Source organism: Lepisma saccharinum, chromosome 16 (assembly GCF_977018435.1).
Source record: "Lepisma saccharinum chromosome 16, izLepSacc3.1, whole genome shotgun sequence".
Lineage (NCBI taxonomy): Eukaryota > Metazoa > Arthropoda > Insecta > Zygentoma > Lepismatidae > Lepisma > Lepisma saccharinum.
In genome coordinates, this window is record NC_139244.1 from 35,135,049 (window position 1) to 35,157,531 (window position 22,483).

A 22,483-nucleotide genomic window follows, 5' to 3' on the forward strand; every position below is an offset into this window, starting at 1 on the left:
CCCACACTGCAGTAATACATTTTTTTCTACTGGCATTATTATAAAACAATGTTAAAATGACGATTTGGTTAAAACTAGGGTAAAGGTATGCGGAATCCCGAAAATTCAGGGGGAAAAAATGGGAAATGACTGATTCTGTTCGCCGTTCGCGTTCGGGATCCCGCCCGCATCACAGCGTAGTTTTGAACATGTAACCTTTGTAACCTAATCTGTGCTTTGTAATCTGTGGCAAGAAACATTAAGGAAATATTAAAGTAATCTGGCTTTATAAATGTAACGTGGCGGTAAGAAATACGTATATTTTTAGGATATATAAGTGCTGTTGAAACATACTAGTGCATTATCATATAGGCTATCTGGAGTAATGAAAATTTTACTGGTGTACACAATATCGTAAAATTTAGTGTCTATAGCAATCTATACGATTACGTAGCGGCACCGGATTTTCACATTAACAGCATTTTGCTTATTCAATTTTTTTAAGAGTGTAGATTTTCTCTTCCCTTCCACAGCAACAACAAAGAGCTTCCTATCTAAGTAAAGAAATTTAAAAATGAACATTCCTATTGGAAAACAAGCCGTAATGCTAGCGAGCTAAGAATCCATATGTTCAAACACAATGTAAGGCTTAGATGCATGTTTTGGTTCTGTCGTATTATCTATTTCATCAGTTAATTGTTGATCCTCCTTATTTACAATTACGGTAGAGAGGTTGAAAATCGACAAGGGTACCCAGAAGTCGATAATAATTACTCCAGCTGGTGGCTTACTGTAATTTTTTTTTTAGCATATTCTGTGCCAAATATATGTTATTGTGGTCTAGGACCAGGGCCATCAAGGTTTGGGAAGGCCCCTGGCAAAAATGTTTTGTGGGGGACCCCCCCATTTTTTTTTTTTTTTTTTACTAGGAGCTCTATTAGCTCAATATGTTAACCACCAATTTTCAGCAGTTGAAATGGTAGACCTGATTTTAGAATCAGTAGTCATTCACAATCGATCATATCGCAGGAGGTTTGCAGGGAGAATAGTGCAGTAAAATAAAGTTACAGGACGAAAATTGTAGCGCCATAGCAGCAGTAAATTTCTGCATCTAAATGTATAGGGTGGGTGAAGGTAATTATAAGATGGGAAAATGAAGGTAAAAATGAGACAGAGAAATATTGCACTAATGCAGTGTTTCAAAATTTGAATAAAAATCATCAAAAGTTGAATAGAATCTTGTCTTTCATTATATGTATATTACAGTGTAGAGAAAAAAGTCATTTACTGGCAAAAGATTCTCGACTAAAACTCCTTGTTATTTTAAAAAAAAAACTTTCAAATTCCGACAACAAACTTTCACTGTACCCAGCCATCTATTACTTTAGGAGCAAAATTGAAACCATAACTTCTTGAAGGTCTGAGCAACATCAATGAAAAAAAATGTAAAAAGTATCTTTGTGACATGAGTTATGTCACTTTTCAATTTAGGTGACAAAATTAGATACGCAAAGATGAAAATGAGACAGCAGATATTTACCTCACCTATCTTCTTCTTTTCCTTTTATGTATTTGCAATTATGTTAAAGATGTCTTAACTTAAATAAAGTAAAATTTACTATAAGTCCAGTGGAAAGCACAGAAAACCTTCAACGTGGCGACTACATATTCGTTCGCTTCAGACGTGGTAAAAGAAAATGTACTGAATTTCGGTACGTGTGTATCGTGCAAGAAGTTCTTGATAAAAACTATATCCAGAAATGGGAATGAGACATTCAGGAACAAAAGACACATTTCTTGTAGACGAGAATGACATATCAGTCGCAAGCCTTTCCGATATCATTGGCAAGTTGGAGGTTCCAAAAACTGTACTTTTTGGGGACAGAGTGAAATATCGATTCTCACAGCCAATTGATGTGTTTGAAACATAGCCTAGTTTTGTTAATTTCCAGCATGTATTTCAGTTTGTTTGAGTTACCATATTGTTTCTTAGTAGTACCATGTTTCAATTACCTATTTTCCTTGTTTATTTAGGTATTCATGAGCTGTATTGAAATGTTAATACCAGTATAGAATGTTTGTTTTTGAGTTTATTGCAAGACCTGTAGGGATAACCTTTTTGTACAATTGATGTTTTCATTTTTTTCAATTTTTGTGTTAATGAATAAGATAGCTTACTGAGGAGGCCTAACAATTCATGTTTTCTTAATAATAGTAGCATTGGACATAGCCTAATATGTTTTATGTACTGAACTAGACCTATCAGTAGTAGCTACACAATTTTAGTTTGCTTTATTTCTATGTTTATGGTGAGACATAACTGCTTTACACTGTAAAATGTAGGCTAGGCTATGTTACTTTGCCTATTTCATTCATTTTTTATTTAATGTGTAGCATTATAGGCCCGTACAGTATTCATTGTGTCTCTTTATGTTTCTACAGGCCTTCTCATTTCTAAGGCTTTCTTGGAGCTTTAACTCTAGAAGCCATAACTCTGTCAGTTTTCACGTTACAAAAAATATATATATATACCAAGTGACTCATATTTTCATGCTCTGTCTCATTAGTTCATTCCTACTGTTCCACCGTGCATGGCCATTGAGATATAAGCATGTCTCATTCTTACCTTCATGGTGTGTCAATTTGATCTTTTTTGAGGTTACAAATGAGACAGTGTTTTTCATTTTTTTTTGACTTTTGGGTGAACATAATCATAACAAGCCAACAAAAAATGGAAGTATAACCTGAATTGTGTTGGTATAGCTTTGATTTCATCACAATAAACCAGTTCTAGACAAAGTTCCAATAAAAGATTTAAAATGTGTCTCATATTTACCTGCACCCACCCTACAGTATATTATGAAGAGTGAACACCGTAACTGCAATATATCGTAAATACTAAGGGGGTTCAGACGGAAACAGAACTGAGCATTGACTGTACTCACGTACATCAGTAGCGAAGCGATGTTCAGTGCAGCAATGCATATAGTACAATGGCATGCCAGAAGGGAGGGGGCTGAGGGTAAAAGTTATGTAGCCTCATTGGCTCAGTTAGTTTCATCAGTAAAAAAAAAAAATACTAGATTTGTCAAAATCTAATAAAGTAGAGGTAATAGAATTAATCCATAGTGTTTGTAATCGTCATATTTACTTTCGCCGGCCCCCATGGCGGAGTGGTTATCACATCGTGCTATTACGCCAGGGGTCCCGGGATCGAATCCTGGCCTTGGCATGTATGTTTGTGAGTGTCCATTCATCAATTTCATCATGTCATCACCCATTCCCATTTTCGCAAATTAGACAAAAGTAGCACTAAAGGCGAAGTAAAATAAAGCAAATCAATCAATCAAATCATATTTAATTTCAAACGAATGTACCGTATATGATGAAAGTGGTATGGAATTTCCTATTCATTGATTACCCTTATTTGTGCATTGTTTATAATATGGGCATAATATGACAAAACGTTGGCACGCGTTTGTTTATTTTACGCTCCGTGATTGTAATTGAGAATTTGTGGGCTCTCTAATAACCGCATTTGGAGTCACTTTGTAACACTTTTTGCCACTCCCCAAACTCACGTAGAGGGACAGCAATGATATATATTTACATATATAATATATTGTTGATTCCAATCTTGCCCCTTCCCCCCAAATGTATTTTAAGTAAGCGCCTCTGACACAGAGGATAAACATTAAGATTTCGATTCAAGCACAGACACACATGCATGGACGATTTACTCCCCACAATAAATTCCGAACTCCTGAAAGTGTCGCATACCCCCCTCCCCATTTTAATTGCAAAATAATCCCCCCCCTGAGGTCTCCTCGATGGCGTAGTGGTAATGGCATCAACTTGTAGTCAATGGGTCCTGGGTTCGATACCCGGTTGAGACACTGCACGGTAGTTTGGATCCCACTTTAAATTGTAGGGCCAGTCCTCATCAGCCTATCTCAAGCAAACAGTAAGACACCCGCACTTCGCCGTATCGACCGTTCCAAAATTTATGTGAGTTTTGATTAATTCACAGCAACAAACACACACTTCCTTGCAAACTCTTTCTCCAACAGCATCCAAACAAGATCACTTTGGAAAGCTCTGAAAGGACAGAGAGTGATACCAAACTATGTCCTTAATTTTATCGCTCACGGGAGAAGATATATCAATTTGGAGATAGAAATCACGCTGTGGAATCAAAATCATCACAACAGAAGAGTATTTATACAATATTCAAGTAATTAAGTGCCATAATACAAAATGTTCTTATCTTCTTAATGTGTGCAATGTATACGATTTACGTTTGTACTGTTTACAAATGTCAGAAGATAGTTCTTTTTTCAGGTACTTTCTTTTCCACCCAAAAGTTCTATTCAAAAGTCATCATTTTATTGAATTTACTTGTAAAATTTGTTAAACAGTTCACTTGAATTACCGTGTAAATAATTTGACAGTTGCCAACACTGTAGCTGTCAACACTCCTGTGCTTGTGGCGTAATTCGAGCTGGTCGCAGGGTGAAGACTGCAGACATTCCTCTTCCCGGAAACAAACGCTCGCCCTTACCATCTCGGACCCAACCTGTTAAATTTTTGACGCATTTTAAAATTCGCAAAATACAAAATAAGTTGTAATTTTTGTAACCTATATGGATTTTAGAGCAATGATAATAGTTTTTTTCAGTTATTTTATGATTAATAATTAATATTATCCTTGCGATCTTGTCTACGCGTGCAGGAAGACACGCATTGGTTACTGGCAATCTCTCCTTCTGCTTTCGGTTGCTTTCTGAGAAGCACTGAAGGCTCAGCTTTTCTGTGAGGATTGAGGCACGTTTCTCCAATAAGATTTCACGCTTTGCCATGTGATCCTTTGGGTGCATTGGTTGTATCATTCAGCAAACGCAAGCCTTGAGTCTGGTGCTTGCTTCGGAGCTGCTGAGGGAGTTTGTGGCCGTAAAAAGTTGCCAAATCGAGTGCGATGAAAACTAAATAGGGCTAATACATTAAGTACATCATAATATTCTAATAGTGCAAGCAGTGCTTGCGTTGCTTGTACTATATCTTCACTGACGTACATAATTTATTATAAATGATATTATTTACAATTAAGGGTAAATATGTCGCTACATATGCATGGTCCATCTACTGGACAATTACCGACAGGTTCATTGTGGAAATTGTAGTAATTACACTTTCTTCAAGAAAGGGTTAACACTTATAATAGACACATCTACTATACATGAAGAAGTTCATGTTCAATGCTTAAAGATTGGATGGGCGATCCTGTCCCATGGCAGCACGAAGCCTGTTTTTCACTAATTTCATTTTTTGGGAAAGATCTTTCTCTGCTGCAGTTTGTTACAATTAAGACCAAATACATTCTAAAGAGAATTTCGACATTGGGAAATGTACTGCGGAATGATACTGTCCTTACGTACAATATTATACATGGACAGTTCCATTGGGATGTCTTCCTGATGTTTGACATTGCTACTGCTTAGAACTCACAGTTTTAATGCGATGTTATTAACGAAAGAAAGTTATGTACCTCGTAGGATTATTTATTATATTAATTGTATCTGAGAATTGATTGTTTGAATAAGTGTGTCTTATTTCAACACCACAGCCAAACCAATCCATGGTATAAAGTATACTGAGCTTGAGATATCTACAAACAGATCGACTGAGAGCTGTGCTACAATTGGATCCAGAAGAGTGTAGACCTACGACAATATTGAAGTTTTTTTGATTCTTAAAATACAAAATTTTTCACAAGCATAGCCAACTGGTTAAAATATTTTTTTGGTGGAGGACCTTCACAACTTCCTTTTGGTGGGGGCCCTGGGGCAATTGCCCCCGTTACCCATAGGTTAATCCAGCCCTGGCTAGGACTGACACAATAGCTATGTTCAAATGAAATAACTTGTGCTATCACGAATTCCTGAATCATGTGCAAAATGCATTATCCATTATGTTTCCATATGGTAATGATATTCTCTTATAATGTATTTGAAATTAAGCCATAAAGTTTCTTACTAAATTATTGCAAAGCCAACATACATATTTTAATTTTTTTCTGCAATGAAGCTGCCAGCAAATGTACAAATAGGCAAATTGGGACAGAACCTACAGTTCAAAATATGATCGGAAGCACTATGTGCCTCCACTGAGTATCAAGCCTGGAATTCCTTGATTACAATGAAACTGTTATCAAAATAAGGTTAACCATTTTAGAATACTATACCAAAGTATTGTGAAAACATTTCAAAATCTATTAAAAATGGTGTTAATATAATTGATTCATGAGATAAATTAATGATGGAGCAACAAAGTGATTTCTGTTTATACAATTGGAGTGACTACCCTCAAGTGGTGAAGCTACTTACTTTTTGGGATATCCTTACCATGTTTTAGACGTAGAGAATCCATGAATCTTTGCCTTGGCAACGTAAATGACAATTTTGACTGAACCTGAATGGATACAGGATAGAATGAAGGTTATTCATAATTTTGACATGCAATCTTGAAGGGACAATTTCCATTGTTCATTTTTTTCCTTTTGTGTCATCTTCAAGTATGCTATTTAATCTTCCGATAATGAGTATAATTTTTTTATAGAAAAAATATTGATGTTAAATGTCTTGCAAATTTATCGTATTGTACAGAGTGATCACAAAGTCCCATTACCCCCTATGTATTACATACATGTTAGTGAGCACAAAGTCCCACTACCCCCTATGTATTACATAGATGTTAATGATTATTGTTGCAGGATCTACATCTAAATCATGGCTGATGAGTCCAAGTAGAGGAGAATTTCCCATCGTACATGGCGGAGAATCATACTCTGTTATGAAAATGATGGTGTACACACAGACACTAATGACTAAATCATAACGAATAGTCACACTACCTCCGAGTTGTCCTCTGCCATGATCTCACATTAATACAATGCAACCATCTATGAAGATGTGGACACGCGATAGGGGGTAATGGGACTTTGTGATCACTCTGTAGTTAACACTTTCACATTGTATTCAAGGGATCCTGGTAGATCCATTTAAACTGTAGACCCAGTCCCCATTGTTAGCATGCAATGGTAACATTATTCATTGTTTAGAACTTCTATTCCTCACATTTTAGTCGTGTCTTGTCCAAGTCTAGTTCCCGTTGACATGTGCAACGTACATGTAAAAGTGTAATGGACAGAAAAATCTACCTAGTACCATCTTACATCTTAACCAATTTTTGCTGTAATCGAGGGGTCCTGGGTCCCATACCTGGTGGAGGTACATTGCAGAGTGTTTCGGATCCCACTTGAAACTGTAGGTCCAGTTCTGATTAGCCTATCTGTGTATAAAGTGGTCTTAAAACATCAATTGAAGCCAAGTTTTGCTCCTTACAAATTCACGAACTAAAGCACACAGTTATTTGTTTTCTCTTCTCTCTTACGCTTGTCTCGTATCTTTTGACAATGCTGCACTTTTGTCATCGCGGGAACACTAGAACAATGCAAGCAGCTGATCTCATCACCCACACTCGCTGGTTGAGAATTCTACTAAATCACTAGAGGTGTATTCTAGGGCTGAGCCGAAACTGATGTATCGGTATTGGCATCGGTGAGTATCGGTTGATTTTCTTGTACCGATACCAAATATTTTCAGTGGCTAGGAAAGCTGCCAAAGGCAACAGCTCTTCTCAACATTTGTCCTTTTTAAAAGTTCGTTCACCCTTCCTTGTGACATTGGGAGACCAGCACAGGAAGTTCCATAGATTTTCCTAGAAACACTGGATAAAACCCCACCCTCTTGGGAAGCAGATGGCAAGATCAAACGCATGGGTAAGTGAAAGCTGAACCCAAACGTGACTGTGAAGGCATGTAACTGCTTAGTTAACGTTGTGAAAAATAAACCATTCATTGCCAATTTATGCTTGAAGCTAGTGGTGGTAAGATAGGTGGATGTTTTTAAACCACCCACCATGTTGATGCCTGGTCAGGTAGTTGTGAAGTTCTTGGAAAAGAGGGATGAAGGTCACTGTGAAATTAACTTTGTTTTATCTACGTTCAAGTGGGAAGGGGATTCAGCAATTTCTTCTTGTCCTCTTCCCTTCTGTGTCAGTCTTTTGTGTGACTGGTGGTATCGGCCAATGAGGGTTATTTATTTCCGCCGAGATTAGGTTGGGAACATACAGCTTTGAAAGACAGTACAGGCCATTCAGTTTAGCCTGCCATCAGCGTGACGATGCGAGAGTTCCACTGAGATCAGAGTTGCTAACTGCCTTAACAATTACCTATATCCATAACCTGACTTCAAGGGGTATTCGGTACTTACTGGTGTCTGTATTTAGTTTTTGTTTTTTAAAACGACAGTTTGAGAAGGTGATAGTTGAAGGAAATGAATAACAGGATTCTTTGTGTCGGTGAAACCCCCATTGATTAAGCCCCCTCGACGAAAGAGGCATCCTTCCTTTCTTCTCCATGGGGGAGGGGGCAGATCGTGTTAGCACGAGTAAGGTGATTGTTGACCTGTGTTGCTTAGGATGTTTTAATTCAATGGAAGCTGAGATGAAAACTGGAAAGAATATTGAGGAAAGCAAAGTGATTCACGGTCAGAGTAGAGAAATTATCTCAACGTGCAGAAGTTTATGAAGGAAGAAGATGACAGTGGTCTTGCGTTGAATGTTAAACAAGTGCAATGGCATGTTTTCGTGGCTACTGGTGTGCCATTAAGTACTTTGAAACTCATCTTAAACGAAAATGATCACAACACGGTAACTGGGAAAGGATTAGTACAAACCATGCAGAAGAAAGAACTTGATGTGGACCAATTTGACAAGTGTGCTATTCGTAGAACAATTCACGAATTTGACGATGCTGAAGGACAGTGTCCTACTTTAGATTTGTAAATATTTTTTTTTCTTAATGACATGGCAACATAGCACATAGCCTTTGCCAGTTTCATGTCTAGTGGAATTGTAACTTGCGCGAATTTCAACACTGCTCCTATGAGTCACGTGACATCTTCTGCAGACGACAAACATTTCCTGCTTTGCGCATGCGAGAGCTCAGGCTAAACCGAATGTGCTGTACTAATAAAGATTGAGTTCAAAAGTCTACTTCATACACACACAGGCTAATTGGGACTGGACCTACATTTTAAAATGGGACTCTAACTACTATGTGTCTATACTTTAAGAATTATTGTCATTATAATCAGTGCTTGAAGTGAAGGTGAATGCTGGGGATTTCTTCATACCTTGTTGCCTGAAAGTATTATGCAATGTACTCTATGTTATGTAACATAAGTTCACATGTTCTTCCTCATATGGTCTTATCTTATTTACACTGTATCTAACTGTGTGCATTTGTTGTAGGGTGATTCATGATGCCATGTCAGTGAAATGCGTTGAAGAAGAGCAACGGTGTATCATTAGTTGGTTCAGTTCTTGGGAAGAAGAGAAGAAACAAGCATTCCTTAATTGTCTCCTGGATGTAGTTTGCTGCGAGGCTACTGAGGATTCTTTGAATGAGGTACCAGCATTTTTCATATGTATATTTTGAAATTGTGTAAAAGTTTGTACAGGGTGTCCACATGAAACCTCCCTCATTTAAAATTACAATTATGAGGAAACTAACTATATGACGTAGAGCCTTGCAGTTTGCGGCATCTCGTAAAGCTACTCAAGACATTTTATTTCCTCTTTTTTTGGGCTGAGTAATTAGCAATGATGACAACGGCACAAGAGAGAGAGAATGCAGCGCATGGTGTGGCTGTCGGAAACAAAATCACCAATTTCAGTCCAAAGACATTTCAGATGTGCATTTGAATGGGAGCCACCAGATGTAAAGACAATTGAGGCTTTGGTGTGACAAGTTCCTAGCCACTCTTTCACCCCTGATGTGCTGATGCGCACATGGGTCAGGATCTAGTACACATTTTAAGGGTTACGAAAGTAGCCCACAAAAAAAAAGATGCTTTACATGGTGCCCCAAACTACAAGGCTATGTCGAGTAGTTTCCTCACAATTGTAATTTGAATTGAAATCGGGGATATTTCATGTGGACAGCCTGCATGTATATGAGATATGACATAAATTTTGGTAGCTTGGCTAGTCTTTTCCACTATTTTTATATTTCATGAAAATTATATAAATAATTTAACTAACACATAAAGGTCCTTGGTGCAACAACTCTTTGAGAACAAAAGTCTACCAAGCATCTGTTTCTTAGGTGACATGTGATCAGCACATCCAATCCCATCACCATTGATTTCTAGCTTTCTAGACAATCCTGTTACTACCTCTTTCAAAGTCTTCAACTTTTAAATTTTGTGAGCTGGCTATGTTATCATGTAGAAAAAATGTAGAAAGAAAAATGCTTCATTCTTTCTGTGGTCACAGCTATTCACTTGTTGATCACATCTCCATAAGAGTTGGAAAGCAGATAGGAAAGGCTGAAGTGCTTCTTCTTAACGTAGATTAAGTGGGACAAGTGCATGTTCTTGGTGGTGATTGCAACTGTTTGATGAGAAGAATCCAGTCAGTTCATGTGAATGAAACCTATTCCAAAATTTTTAAATGGAAGTTGTTCAAATCAGCTCGACATCAGTATTTGAAGAATCACACTTCACTGATTGATTTGGTTTTTATTTTACTTTGCTTTCCTTCCCATTTTTGTCTAATCACAAAGATGAGTGATGATATGATGCGATTTATGAAGGGACACTCACAAAAAACATTCTCGACCAGGCTGGGGATCGATCCCGGGACCCTTTCGAAGACACCCAAATATCAATCTCCCTTACCTCGAAGACATCCAAATATCAATCTCCCTTACCAACCATAGAATGAACAGCCAAGTAATTTGATTTGATTTTTGTTATTTAGCATTACTTTTCTGCCACTTTTGCCTAATGGCGATGATGAGGATGATTAAATAGATGAAGGGACACTCACAAAGAACACCCATGCCAGGATTTGAACCTGGGCCATCTGGCATTGTATCATGCTGTGCTAACCACTGACAGGCCTCATCATGAACCTGAAGAGTCCACAAAAACATATCACATTTTACATGTAATAACGTTGTGCTTCTAGTTTTTTGGCACAATGTGTACGAGGCCAGTATTAACACCACTCTATTTTTATTCTAGTGTGGACTGTCTTTTTCTAGTGGTATCGCAATAGATTTTCTTAGCTTTGAATTTCTGGCAGCTACAGCATTGCTATGTGAGTCCTTGTGTAGATGGGTATATTTCATATTTTTTGTTCACAGCTGATGTGAGCATGGGTCTACCAAGCTCAACACAACTTGGTTACATGTTCCACCTTATTTTATTAATACACTATATTTGGATTTGCTGTGTAGTTATTTGGGGAAATTTTCAGAATTGCATAAATTTGTAAAAAGAAAAAAGGGTATTCTATTGTATTGATATGAATTTTACCACTATTCATTGAACAAGGGGCCATAACTGGGAGACACCTTTGGTGTTAGATTTTCATTGTTCATGTACAGTGGCATGCCCAAAGGAAATGGAGGGGGAGTTGGTAGGGGTCATAACCCTTCCTTTTGATCCAGTATTTCTAATGAAAGAGAATGTCAAAAACAGGAAAAATAGCAAAATATACCCCCACCCTCTTTCGAAAATCTTGTGCAAGCAACTGAGTGAATAAATCATCCTTGTTGCCATTGTTGTTTACATACACATGTCATTACATGTTTTTCATTTGTTCAGAACAAAGCAATTTATTTCTTTGGAAAAAAGTAGAAATGCCACACACTAGGTGGCAGGATGTTCTGGTAACGATTTTTCTTACAGGTCAACTTCGCTCGACATCCAGTGACAAGAATATTTGAAATCGACTGCAGTTGTGTTTCGTAACTTTCCCATATTGAAAAAATCGACTGAAGTTCGCTTATAGAAGCGAAAGAGTTAATGTGTAACTGGCCTTTCCTAGCGAATTTTCATCCAAAATTTGTCTTTAAATATTGTTGAATATTTTTCATTTCTTAATACAGTGGAACCTCGATTTTACATTTTTCAGGAGACTAAGGTGAAGAAAACTTAAAATACAGGAAAATTTTATAACATTTTGCTATGTTGTGACCATCAAGATTGAATGTATAATGCAGGAAAATGTAAAACCGACATTTCACTATACTTTTGTACAATCTGCATATACTAAATGTATAATACATTTATTTTCAGTCTGTGAAGCTCTTGTCTCTGCAAACATCTCCAACTGTCTTCCATGCTCAGCTTCGTTTGTGTTCAAAGTGGTGTGGCTCATGGTCAGCCACTCAGCTAAATGAATTTCTAGCCAAGCTGGCAGTGAAGGATCCTGCATTTGTGAGAAATTTCCAATTACACATTCCAAATATCAACTTGGTGCATGGTCTATAGGTTTTGAGAGATTCCATTTGCATTTTGTACTGGAAACATTAATTTGTAAACAATGGCATCCAATTCCGGCTACACAGTTCAAGCGCAGCTACGATACATAGTTCTTTGGTTTGAGGAATGGAGTGAAATGCAACGAGGAGATTTCCTGCCCATCCTAGCTCAGAAATTTGCCCCTTCTGGCTACATTAATGGTGTAGTTGCTGGGATGGAGACAACGAGTTGTCAAGAACGACCGCCTAGTCTCTTCCAGTGTCGTATTAAGTTGTTCCATGAGTGGTTTGAGAACTGGGGATCGGAGGAGAGAGAACAGCTGATGAAACAACTCCGTGATCTTGATCCAACATTTGTCAACAAGTTCGAGGAAGAAATTCGAACCGTGACAGGATCAGAAGATCTGGAACCGGTAAGACCCATTACCGAATCGGAGGAATCTTTGAAAGATGATGATGGTGAGATAGAAGAAGTTATATGAAGACAGCAGAAGATTTTCTCTTCTGTCGTATTGATAGATGTCTTAGGTGTAGTGTAGATATTGGGTCTTGTTCATGACAAGAAAGGTAGTTGGGTTATCTTTGTTCCTTAACACTGAAAGAAGACTGATTTTTTTTTCATTGTTGAGACTTTCGACGGTGTAAAAGAAAAGAGCTTTAAATTGTCATGACATAGATTACCAATGAAGTTAATACTAATTATTATGAAATAGACAAACTTGAGAGATGATTTATATATTTGGGAATGACAAAAAAATCAAATACATATAATATATTTATGTAGAGTGATCTACGATATATTCTATTCATATTTTCAATTATTTATATTATATTATGGTGTGTTAGACAATGCAGAGTATGGAAAGAAGGAAATAAAAATGTCAGCACGAGTTGAAATACAGAATGATGCAAGTAATGAATGTGTGGTAGGACAAGGGTGAAAGTTGTGGACTGCATGGAATTTTGCAAGGGCTGAAAGAGTGATGTTGGGTTCACTACAATACCAATAAATGTTTTCCTAAACCCAGCATGAAGCTGCATTTGTAGTTTGTAATTTCAATCAAATTGGATGTACTAAATGGTCTGTAGGAACTATCTCTTGTTTCTGCAAAAGCTTGACTGTATGGAGAAAAGAGAAGTAGTTCTTGTGTAAAATAACAAACGCCCCCCCCCCTGGTGGAGTGGTTAGCACATCATGCTACAATGCCAGGGATCTGGTTTCAAATCCAAGCCTGGCTGTAGATGTTTGTGTCCATTTATCAATTACATCATACCATCACTTATCCCCGTCTTTGCAAATTCACCAAAAGTGGCACAAGAAGCAAAGCAAAATAAAGCAAATCAATCAAAAATCACAAAGCATGTTTCAGTGGTTTGTTAGGAAAATATTTACCTACATTGTCTTCGTCTTCTTCTGCCTCTTGCAGATTTGGGTAACCAGAGTACATTCTGTGACTACAATAATTGATCATTCCATTGACGATATGTAATTTAATAATTTTTGAGGGAAACTGCCTTCTAGAATATTTATATTATATTTTCTGGCACTCCAGAACATGTTGATTCCAGTTTAACTGATATTTTTAAATTTCTTCCACTGTTGCTTCAACCTTGTATTTTTTTCAGATATCTTCACTTTAATTTTGTTTCGTAAAGTTACTCCACGTAAGGACTGTGAAAATCTCATTTGTGAACAATTCTAGTTTAATCATGTTGACGAAGAGTCCAACATTCGCTACCATATAGAAGAACCGGCATTGAAATTATGTTATGGTATCTAATTTGAATTTATTTTCTTATGTGATTTTCAAACTTCCATTTAATCTATTATGTTTTATTGCATTTTTCTCAACCTTTCTCTCTCAGCCCTAACGAAGTTCTGTCCAGTTCAAATCTCTCTCTTACCTTAATCCTAAACCCATGTTCTTTAATCTCTCCACATATTCCTCTTGCAACTACTTGTGAAAAAAAAAAATATATATATATTTCCAACTTCTGTATACTCAGTTTTCTAACACACCAGAGTATGTGGTACACTATTTGTTTCAGGTATTAGTTGAGATAATGGTAGCTGTTTATGTATTCAAAATTATATTAGCTAAAGTAAAAACATTTATGAGCGAGCATATTTTTTTGTTATATATTTGTATTAGATATAAATGTATAGTATGAGTGCAGTGCTATATGTCTTTGGTATTTTTATATCTTAATGAATATTCATCATGAAATTGTATTGAGTAGAATCTCTGTGTGTTATAGTAGATTGTGCTAGTCATATGTACGAGTGTATTACCTTTCCCGCCAATTTTGTAAAGATACTCATACATAACAGCTTAATATTTATAGCCTTGAGTTTGTTGTGGATATGAACAATGTGTTTTGTGCATTCCAGTAAAATGAGTGAATGTGATAAACATTTATTTGATATAATAAGTGCTCTTGTGTTGCACTTTATAGAGTCTTATACTTATTAATGGTGGACCAAAACTTGATATATATATATATATATGAAATGAATCAATGAAGTAATAATAACATGTGGTGTAATGAGAGAGTATATTATTACTACAAAGTGTGTGTCAAAAGTTCCACTCATGGTTAGGTAAATTAATCATTTATAAAGACAAGATATTTATAGTGTTACCTTGTGAACGTGAAAAAAAACATGAAAAAGTTAGGCAACTTTTTAATATTGCTTGGGTCCCAGGTTCCAACCTTGCATAGTCATTGATTTCAATTTCTGTATGCCAAAGTTTTCTGCATTTTTTTCAACTCATATGCACATCTGCAGGGGATAGGAAGAGGTTAGAAAAAGGATTGTGACAGAGAGGTGTATGTTTTTCCACGCTGCATGGCGAATGTTCTGAGGGTAGTGGAGTACATCTCCGTCCAGTTTGCCTTTTCCTGGTTCTATCAACAAAAAGTGTAGAAACAAACATTGAATCTGCATGACACCATATAAAAGATGAACACATTTCTAAATTTAAAAATCTTGACGAATAATATGTCCATTGTGTTCTGCTGTCAAATAACAAAAATAAGGTCACTTTTATGTATGTGACAATTGTAGGTGCATTAAAGTATGCATTTGTAAAATATCCATATTTTACAAATGGGTATTTCAGTGCATCTACAACATGAATTTCATGTTGTCACTCGGTGCCTGGTATTGTTTATATGAATCACATTAGGACAAACGGTAGCAGCAATTGGGTGCCAAAACTGGAGAGGTGATCAAGGACAGTTTACTTTCTCTTGGTAGATAAGGTGAACATTGGAACAGTTGGATGTTTTTATGCTCAGCAGTATTTGTCGATTGTCTCTAGCTGCAATTTTCCCATAACTACCCAGTAAGTTACAATATTTGCACTACATTCTATTGCTGCACCAGAAGAAAATTAAATTGTATAATTTATTTCAATAATTACCCCTAAATGAGTCTGTAACATTTGACACACTTTTTTTTTAAGTTCTACTTAAAATATTCAGTTGTTTATATTAGAATGCTAAATTCATCAGACTGTATGACCTGTGTCAAATACAAGTAGGTACAATAATTAATCATGCCTTTATAGTCAGTCATATTTGTCAATGCAATTTTTGTTACACAGAAGAGAGAGGGCGTTTCTTGTATAGCTTTTCATGCTGAATTCGATTGTGTATTTAATCATTTTTTTTTATCTATCATGAAGCTTTGTTTTATGTACAAGCATGCTGCAACACTTTGTAAAACAATTTATCTTCTGTTTCTTGACATTTTTTTAAATAATTGGAGTAAATAGGCCTTTCTCTTCTTCCTCCATATGAACCCTACATGTTACTCAAGGTGTTTTGAACATGCTTATTTAGGATTTGAAATTATCCCCCATCTCCCCTTCTTAAGACATCCAAACTTTGGGTTTCACACGGATAGGCTGGAATCTACTTAAGTATGGCACAATAACTTCCACGAAGTGTTGCCAGATTCTGGTGAAAATTATTACTCCATTGCAAAAATGTTTGCAATGTGAGGAATGAACTTAATCATGAACAAAAAACAACAGAGTAAAGACTGTTCTATGACGATTTTAATAATAGTTTGAAGGCTTTCCTCTTGAATAATGGGAACAAATTTCCTTCTGTTAATATATGTAATATACATTTTTTTTTTCACATTTTACCTGAATACCACAAAACCACCGTGTGTGACGTAAAAGTTCTTTTGGATCAGTATTTGCCATCAAAAAAGAGTTTCATATCATTAACCTTTGTAATCTCACACATAAAACACTTTACCTATGTTTTTTTTTTTCATTTGTTTTGAACCTGTTAATTCTGAAGGGTCTCTTCCTTTCTTGTCTGAGGTGTGTCAAATGCAAGTTCTATTGTTTAGACTGCATATTTACAATGCAACTACACTCTTTACGTTTTGTTTGTGTACTACATGCTCCATGATATTTCTTCCCTTTTGATCTTCCAAGATTACTGTGAAAGGAACATTAAAATGTTGGTAACAAGCACTAGACTGTAGTGTTGTAATCTACATCAAGCAAAGTTGTGTTATAGATCAGGAATGGTATTTTTTTTAAAATTTGAAAACAAAATAAAAGTCTTGAATTATAATATGAATTTGAAATGATCTGAATATCAGCAGTGCACATTTTTTAAAATGAAAATTTTAACTATTATGTCTTTTCTTTCTGCTTCATTTGAGAGGTATATTGAACATTTCTTTCTGTTACACCACACCAGTAGTGTTTCATTTAATACCGATCAGCCAGCATAATTTAACAATAATCCCAGATAAAGTTAAGAGATAAAAAAAATGTTACTATTGTGTAGGAGCTGTGGTAGTGCTACAGCAAGAAGCTAAATTATTCTGTAAAACATTTATTCTCTTTCCTTAGAAATTTAAGTTTGTCTTTCTTCCTACTTTCATCAACCATGTAAGACATTTGATTTGAATATTGGTAAGCAGATATTAAAGATATGTATCAATATAACAAAATTTTCTCTTGCCGAAACTAATATACTCAGAGTTGAAAGCATTTGATGATGTTTAATATATAAATCTAGCAAGAGTGAAGGAGCTTGATGCACGGTCATTAGAAATTACTTGATTTACATGTAATTGATTATAGCTTGGCAATATAAAAAGGAAAATGGATAGTGAGTAAATAGTAGCTGTACAGCAAGCTATGTTTCTTTACTATTTTATTCTTGGAGTTAGTTATTTATAGGCCTATCTATCAATTAGATTTTTCAAAAGACCTATTCATACTGATGGTTGCTATTATGGAAATAATTCATAATACAAAGAGCTATAATAATGTGAAAGACTGATGACTAAATTGTTTAATTTCCATGTATTTTATTCTCATTTTAAATGTAAGAAATATTAAAAGCACTTTTATATTAATTGTGCAATTTTGCATTCCATGTACTATTCACATTAATGGTGTTTGAAAAAAGTTTGTATTTGGAACTTTGGTTTCTTATGTTGAATATTTTTTTCCATTTAAAATACATTCCATTAATATTGATTTCATTGTGTTGTTATGTTCTTAAGAAGTAGTAGATTGCTGGGACCCTGTTATAGAGTAGAACCTCTTTTTTATATCCTAGTTAGTAGAGGTCTGCATAGACAGGTTTGATCTGCTTGAGTAGACCTGTTCTACCTGCGTATCATTCATCAGGACTTGCCTCTCCTTGCAGCTTGCAGCGCAGTGTCATCTTGTAGCCTCCTAGCTGAGGGTGGAGTAATGGCCATGCCCATGCATGCATGCGAATTTTATAATTCATCCTGGAACTTTCAGCCTGTCTGACAAATATCAGCTCATGAAGCAGATGTTTCCTAGGTTCAACACTGTGTGTAATTTTTATGTATTTTATTTGGGAGGGTATTCATGTGCGGACATGTCGGTAGGGTTTCTTTTGATCTTATTAAAGACTTTGTTCATTGGTTTGTAAAGTAATAATAATAATAATAATATGTTGGTTACTATAGTTTCAACACAGTTCAAAGAGCACCCGAATGTGAATGGCACACGATGCCACTCCTAAGGAACAGGTAAGCATTCCACATGTGAGTACAGAATGGCGAAATGGAGAAAGAAAACTCATAATGAGACTTCCAACAAGCAAATAAATACCGCCACCCTTCCAGGAAGAAGAGCCTGTCTTTCTTACGATATTGCTACATTATCAGGGGGAAGATCAATACATCTTGAACCGACCATTCACAAGGAAGAAGTGGATCCTACTCCCCAACAAGCTAAAAATGGGAAAAAACTAATAGACAGTCTGCTGATTGAACTTTTTCAAACAACAATTGCTTATGCAGTAGCTCAATGCCTGTTTTTCACAGAAGACAAATGGTCAAACAAGCCTGACAATTCTAATCCCGAAAGTGCTACATCTCTTAATGCCAGAACATTATCGCCCCATATCATTTTTATGTGCTAATTATAAATTACTGACACAAGTATTAACACATCAATTACGACATTTTACAACCATCCTACTAGCCCCAGTCAATTTGTGCATGGAGCTGATGGTAACATACTACCGTTCTAACTAGTATATGCGACATAATCGCTGCAAGGAATTAGGCTATGCTTATATGCTTGTAGATCCAAGAAATATTTGATAAAACACATCTGTTCACTGATGTGGAATATGATTGAATCCTAGTCTACAGCCCCTGGCCATATTATTAGATGCACCGCAATTTTTTTTTTGAAAATAAGAGTTTTGAAGGGGTAACTTGTACAAAATTGACCATTGGTTATCTGAAAAGTTTCCTGTACGTTATTTGATCTCTGGCAAATACGAGTAATACATACAAATGAACTTTCTTGCACAACATTGATAACAATAATAAAAATAGTAATAATAATACAAAGTAATGTAATTCGACACAGTGGACACTTTTAACAGTTCTTACTTTACAACATTAAAAATGTTGCAATAGGGTTCTTTGTGGCTGAACTTTTGATTATTGTAATGATCATTATGGAAAGAGGAGGTACTGATTTGTTGTTACAAACAATACAATACCGCCAACACCAAACGTCATTCTTGTTGAACGAACATGCCGCAGTTCAATTCAAGCTGAGTTGAGAGGAGGACGTCTTGTGAATAAGTGAATCATATTTGTGTTAAATTTTGCAGTGATAGTGTGTTTGTACACTGTCAGTATATTTTTTTTAAATTTAATTATTAACATTAATAATTGACACCGAGAAAGATTGCTGAAATTAAGACAGTAATAAAGACTAAATGTTCTCTAATCAAGAGATTTCTCAAAGATCTGAGGTGTCTAAAGCATCTGTGAAGCGAATAGAGAAGAAAATTGAATCTGGTGGAGAGTGTGAGCCACAAAGGAAAGACAGATGTGGGCGTAAAACGGTTTTTACTCCAAGATCCTTACGCTGTTTGAAGAACATTTGCCTCACGAATAGATTTGCAAGTACAAAGGAACTTAAAGATAAACTTCAAGAGAGCGGTGTTCGTGCATCTGAAAGAGCAGTAAGGCTTAGGCTTTCTGATATGAACCTGATGGCACTCAGACCTGCTAAGAAGCCAACCTGCTATGATTCGTAAACTTTTTCATTGGGCAAAAGCTCTCAAAGAAAAGATTTAAACCTTTGTAGATCTATAAGCTTTAGTGACAAGTGCACGTTTGAATAAATCTCTGTTTGTGAGAAGACGTCCAGGTGGAAAATACAATCCTGGTTGTGTTGTGCAGACTGCCAAATATCCAATAAAAGTTACGATTTGGTCAGTTATTAGTGGCAAAGGTACAGGACGTCTGTATTTCGTTCAAGGAACAATGAGGCAAGAACAGTATAGGGAAGTGCTTAGAAGAAAGTTTCTACCTCAAGTAAGAGAGTGGTTACCAAATGGAGAACAGCTTGTTTGTATTCATGCAGGATGGAGATGACATACCGCAAAATCAATAAAACAGTTTCTACAGAGTGAAAATGTCCCTCTCTTGCCCTGGCCAGGAAACTCTCCAGATATGAACCCAATTGAAAATGTTTCGTACCTAATGAAACAAGAAGTGGCAAAGCAAACAATTACAACAAGAATTGGCCTAATTGAAAAAATAATTCAAGTGTGGAATCACCATCCTCATATGAAGGAGACGTTACAAGCATGCATTGATAGTATGCCAAGACGAATCCAAGTACTGATAAAGGCCAAAGGTGGCTCAACCAAATGTTAAAATTGACTTCGAGTCGTATGTATTGTATAGCTAATATTCAAGAAACACAGTAAGAAATTAAATTTGTAATTATTAATGTGTCAACTAATTGTTGTTTTTTGTTAAGGTTCACATGTAATCATGTAATAAATTAAAGAATAAAAAATGGAGAATAACAAAAAATTTAGACGAGACAATAACATATCCTTAAAATTTTGCATGAAATTTGGAGGTGCATCTAATAATTTGGCTGGAGGTGGTATGTCTGAAAATATTTCAAACCAACTATTGTACCCTGCAAGCTTGTAGTTTGTACATGAGATACTGTGGAGTAATTCTTTGCACATACAGTGGAACCTCGATTTTACATTTTTCACGGGACCAAGCTGAAAAAAATTAAATTCTGCATAAATTTTATAGCAATTTGTTCTATTGGGACCATGAATACTGAATGTATAATGCGGGAAAATGTAAAACCAAGGAACATAAAATCGGGATTCTACTGTATATATTTTTCTGTTTCTAGTTGATAGGGCAGAAATGTGTGAGTTAGCAAAGGAAAGTAGTGAGACAATTCGCTTACATGAAAAGTTAAAAACAAACTGATTTGGAAAGCAAAAATAATAATTATCTCTTTATTTTACAGAGCTACAAAATTTTATTTATTCATTTCAAATTATATTTCTGGTTTATAGTATTGTTTTCTTCAATAGCTAATGCAAAACAATGGTGCCTTCGCTCTTGTAGCCAAATTTATTAATTTATCCCCATTACACCATTATTTTCAATAACCTTTCTGTAGAAGTGAGATGACTCCTTTGGAGTACGGGCTCTTCTGGGATTGTTGTAGTCCACTGCATACAGTCCAAATTTTTGCCTGAAATAAGAAACATTTTGTTAGAAATTGCATTTATAGGGCCACACATTGGCAAGTATTGAATAAATGGAATTTTAATAACATAATTTAAGTATTTATGAATGTGTGTGTGTATGCACACACATTTATGTATGGGTTAAAACTATTTTTCCCTGTGCTTTGCAACATGTTATGAAAGGAGGTGTAGAAGTAGGGTCCTGACATTCACGATTTTGATGATTTGTGAAGGTGATGCGATCAGCACCATGCTGCAGGTGCCTTTTCTTCAAGGTTGTTGCCAGGATTCATTTTGTTAAGGCTGGGTGAATCTCGCAGCTGCTTTTAATTCCAATTTTCCACCAACATTTTAAAAATTCCTGTCAGCAACACTGCCATTTGATATTAAGCAACATTTTCTTCATTGTTATCCATTTCAAGTGGCCGCGGTGGCTCAGTCGGTAACGCGTCTGACTACCATGCTAAAGGTCCCGGGTTCGATCCCCGGCCGGTTCAAATCCGGGAACTTTTCTAACGGTGGAAGCGGCCCCGGCGCCTACCCAGCGTCGAATAACATGGGTACCTGGGGGAAACCCTGGGGGGTAAAGGCGGTCAGGGGCGTGATGCTGATCACATCACCCCCACTCACGACCGGATCAAGAAAGTGTGGGGCGTTACCCCCACACCCCCTATACGCCTTCATGGCGTGGTGCTATGCACAGGGGAACACTTTACCTTTTTTTATCCATTTCAAACAAGAGGATTTCTTTTATTCCCTTCACTGAAACTGAGAAGAATCTGTCTTCCATTCTTTAACCTGGCACTACTCTAGGTCTGATTTGTGAGCATGGCGCTTGCACTACGTATTTTCGTATTTATAATGATTTTGTTTGCTAACTTTGACTTGGATCAGGAAGTTCATGCAATACAGTGTGTCCGAGAAAAAAATATACCAATAAAGAATTTAAATAACTCAACAACCGTTAACGACAGAAATGTCAAATAACGTTTATTTGGAAGAGAAAAAAAAATCATCTTAGTAGATCTCAATGTGTACTCCTTTGGTGGC

The 22,483-nt window shown here is 36.2% G+C and overlaps 2 protein-coding genes across 3 annotated transcripts in view; one reads left to right on the plus strand and one right to left on the minus strand.

Moving 5' to 3' along the window:
• Positions 1-177: 177 nt before the first annotated feature.
• On the plus strand, positions 178-17,889 carry LOC146000389 (uncharacterized protein C14orf119 homolog). The gene is made up of 3 exons (XM_083137972.1): positions 178-284; positions 9,352-9,508; positions 12,189-17,889. The coding sequence occupies exon 3, from the start codon at positions 12,436-12,438 to the stop codon at positions 12,853-12,855; it is 420 nt and encodes a 139-aa protein (XP_082994098.1). The 5' UTR covers positions 178-284; positions 9,352-9,508; positions 12,189-12,435; the 3' UTR covers positions 12,856-17,889.
• Positions 17,890-21,295: 3,406 nt separating this feature from the next.
• Positions 21,296-22,483, minus strand: part of LOC146000391 (myrosinase 1) — an 82,788-nt gene continuing 81,600 nt past the window's right edge. For both annotated transcript variants that reach the window (XM_083137975.1, XM_083137974.1), the window contains one exon: positions 21,296-21,438. In XM_083137975.1, the coding sequence (XP_082994101.1) occupies positions 21,318-21,438 (121 nt within the window). In that variant the 3' untranslated portion in view covers positions 21,296-21,317. The remainder of the gene's footprint in view (positions 21,439-22,483) is intronic.

Coding starts and splice junctions, on each gene's coding strand:
- LOC146000389 (XM_083137972.1), top strand. CDS start 12,436: ATGGCATCCAATTCCGGCTACACAGTTCAAGCGCAGCTACGATACATA.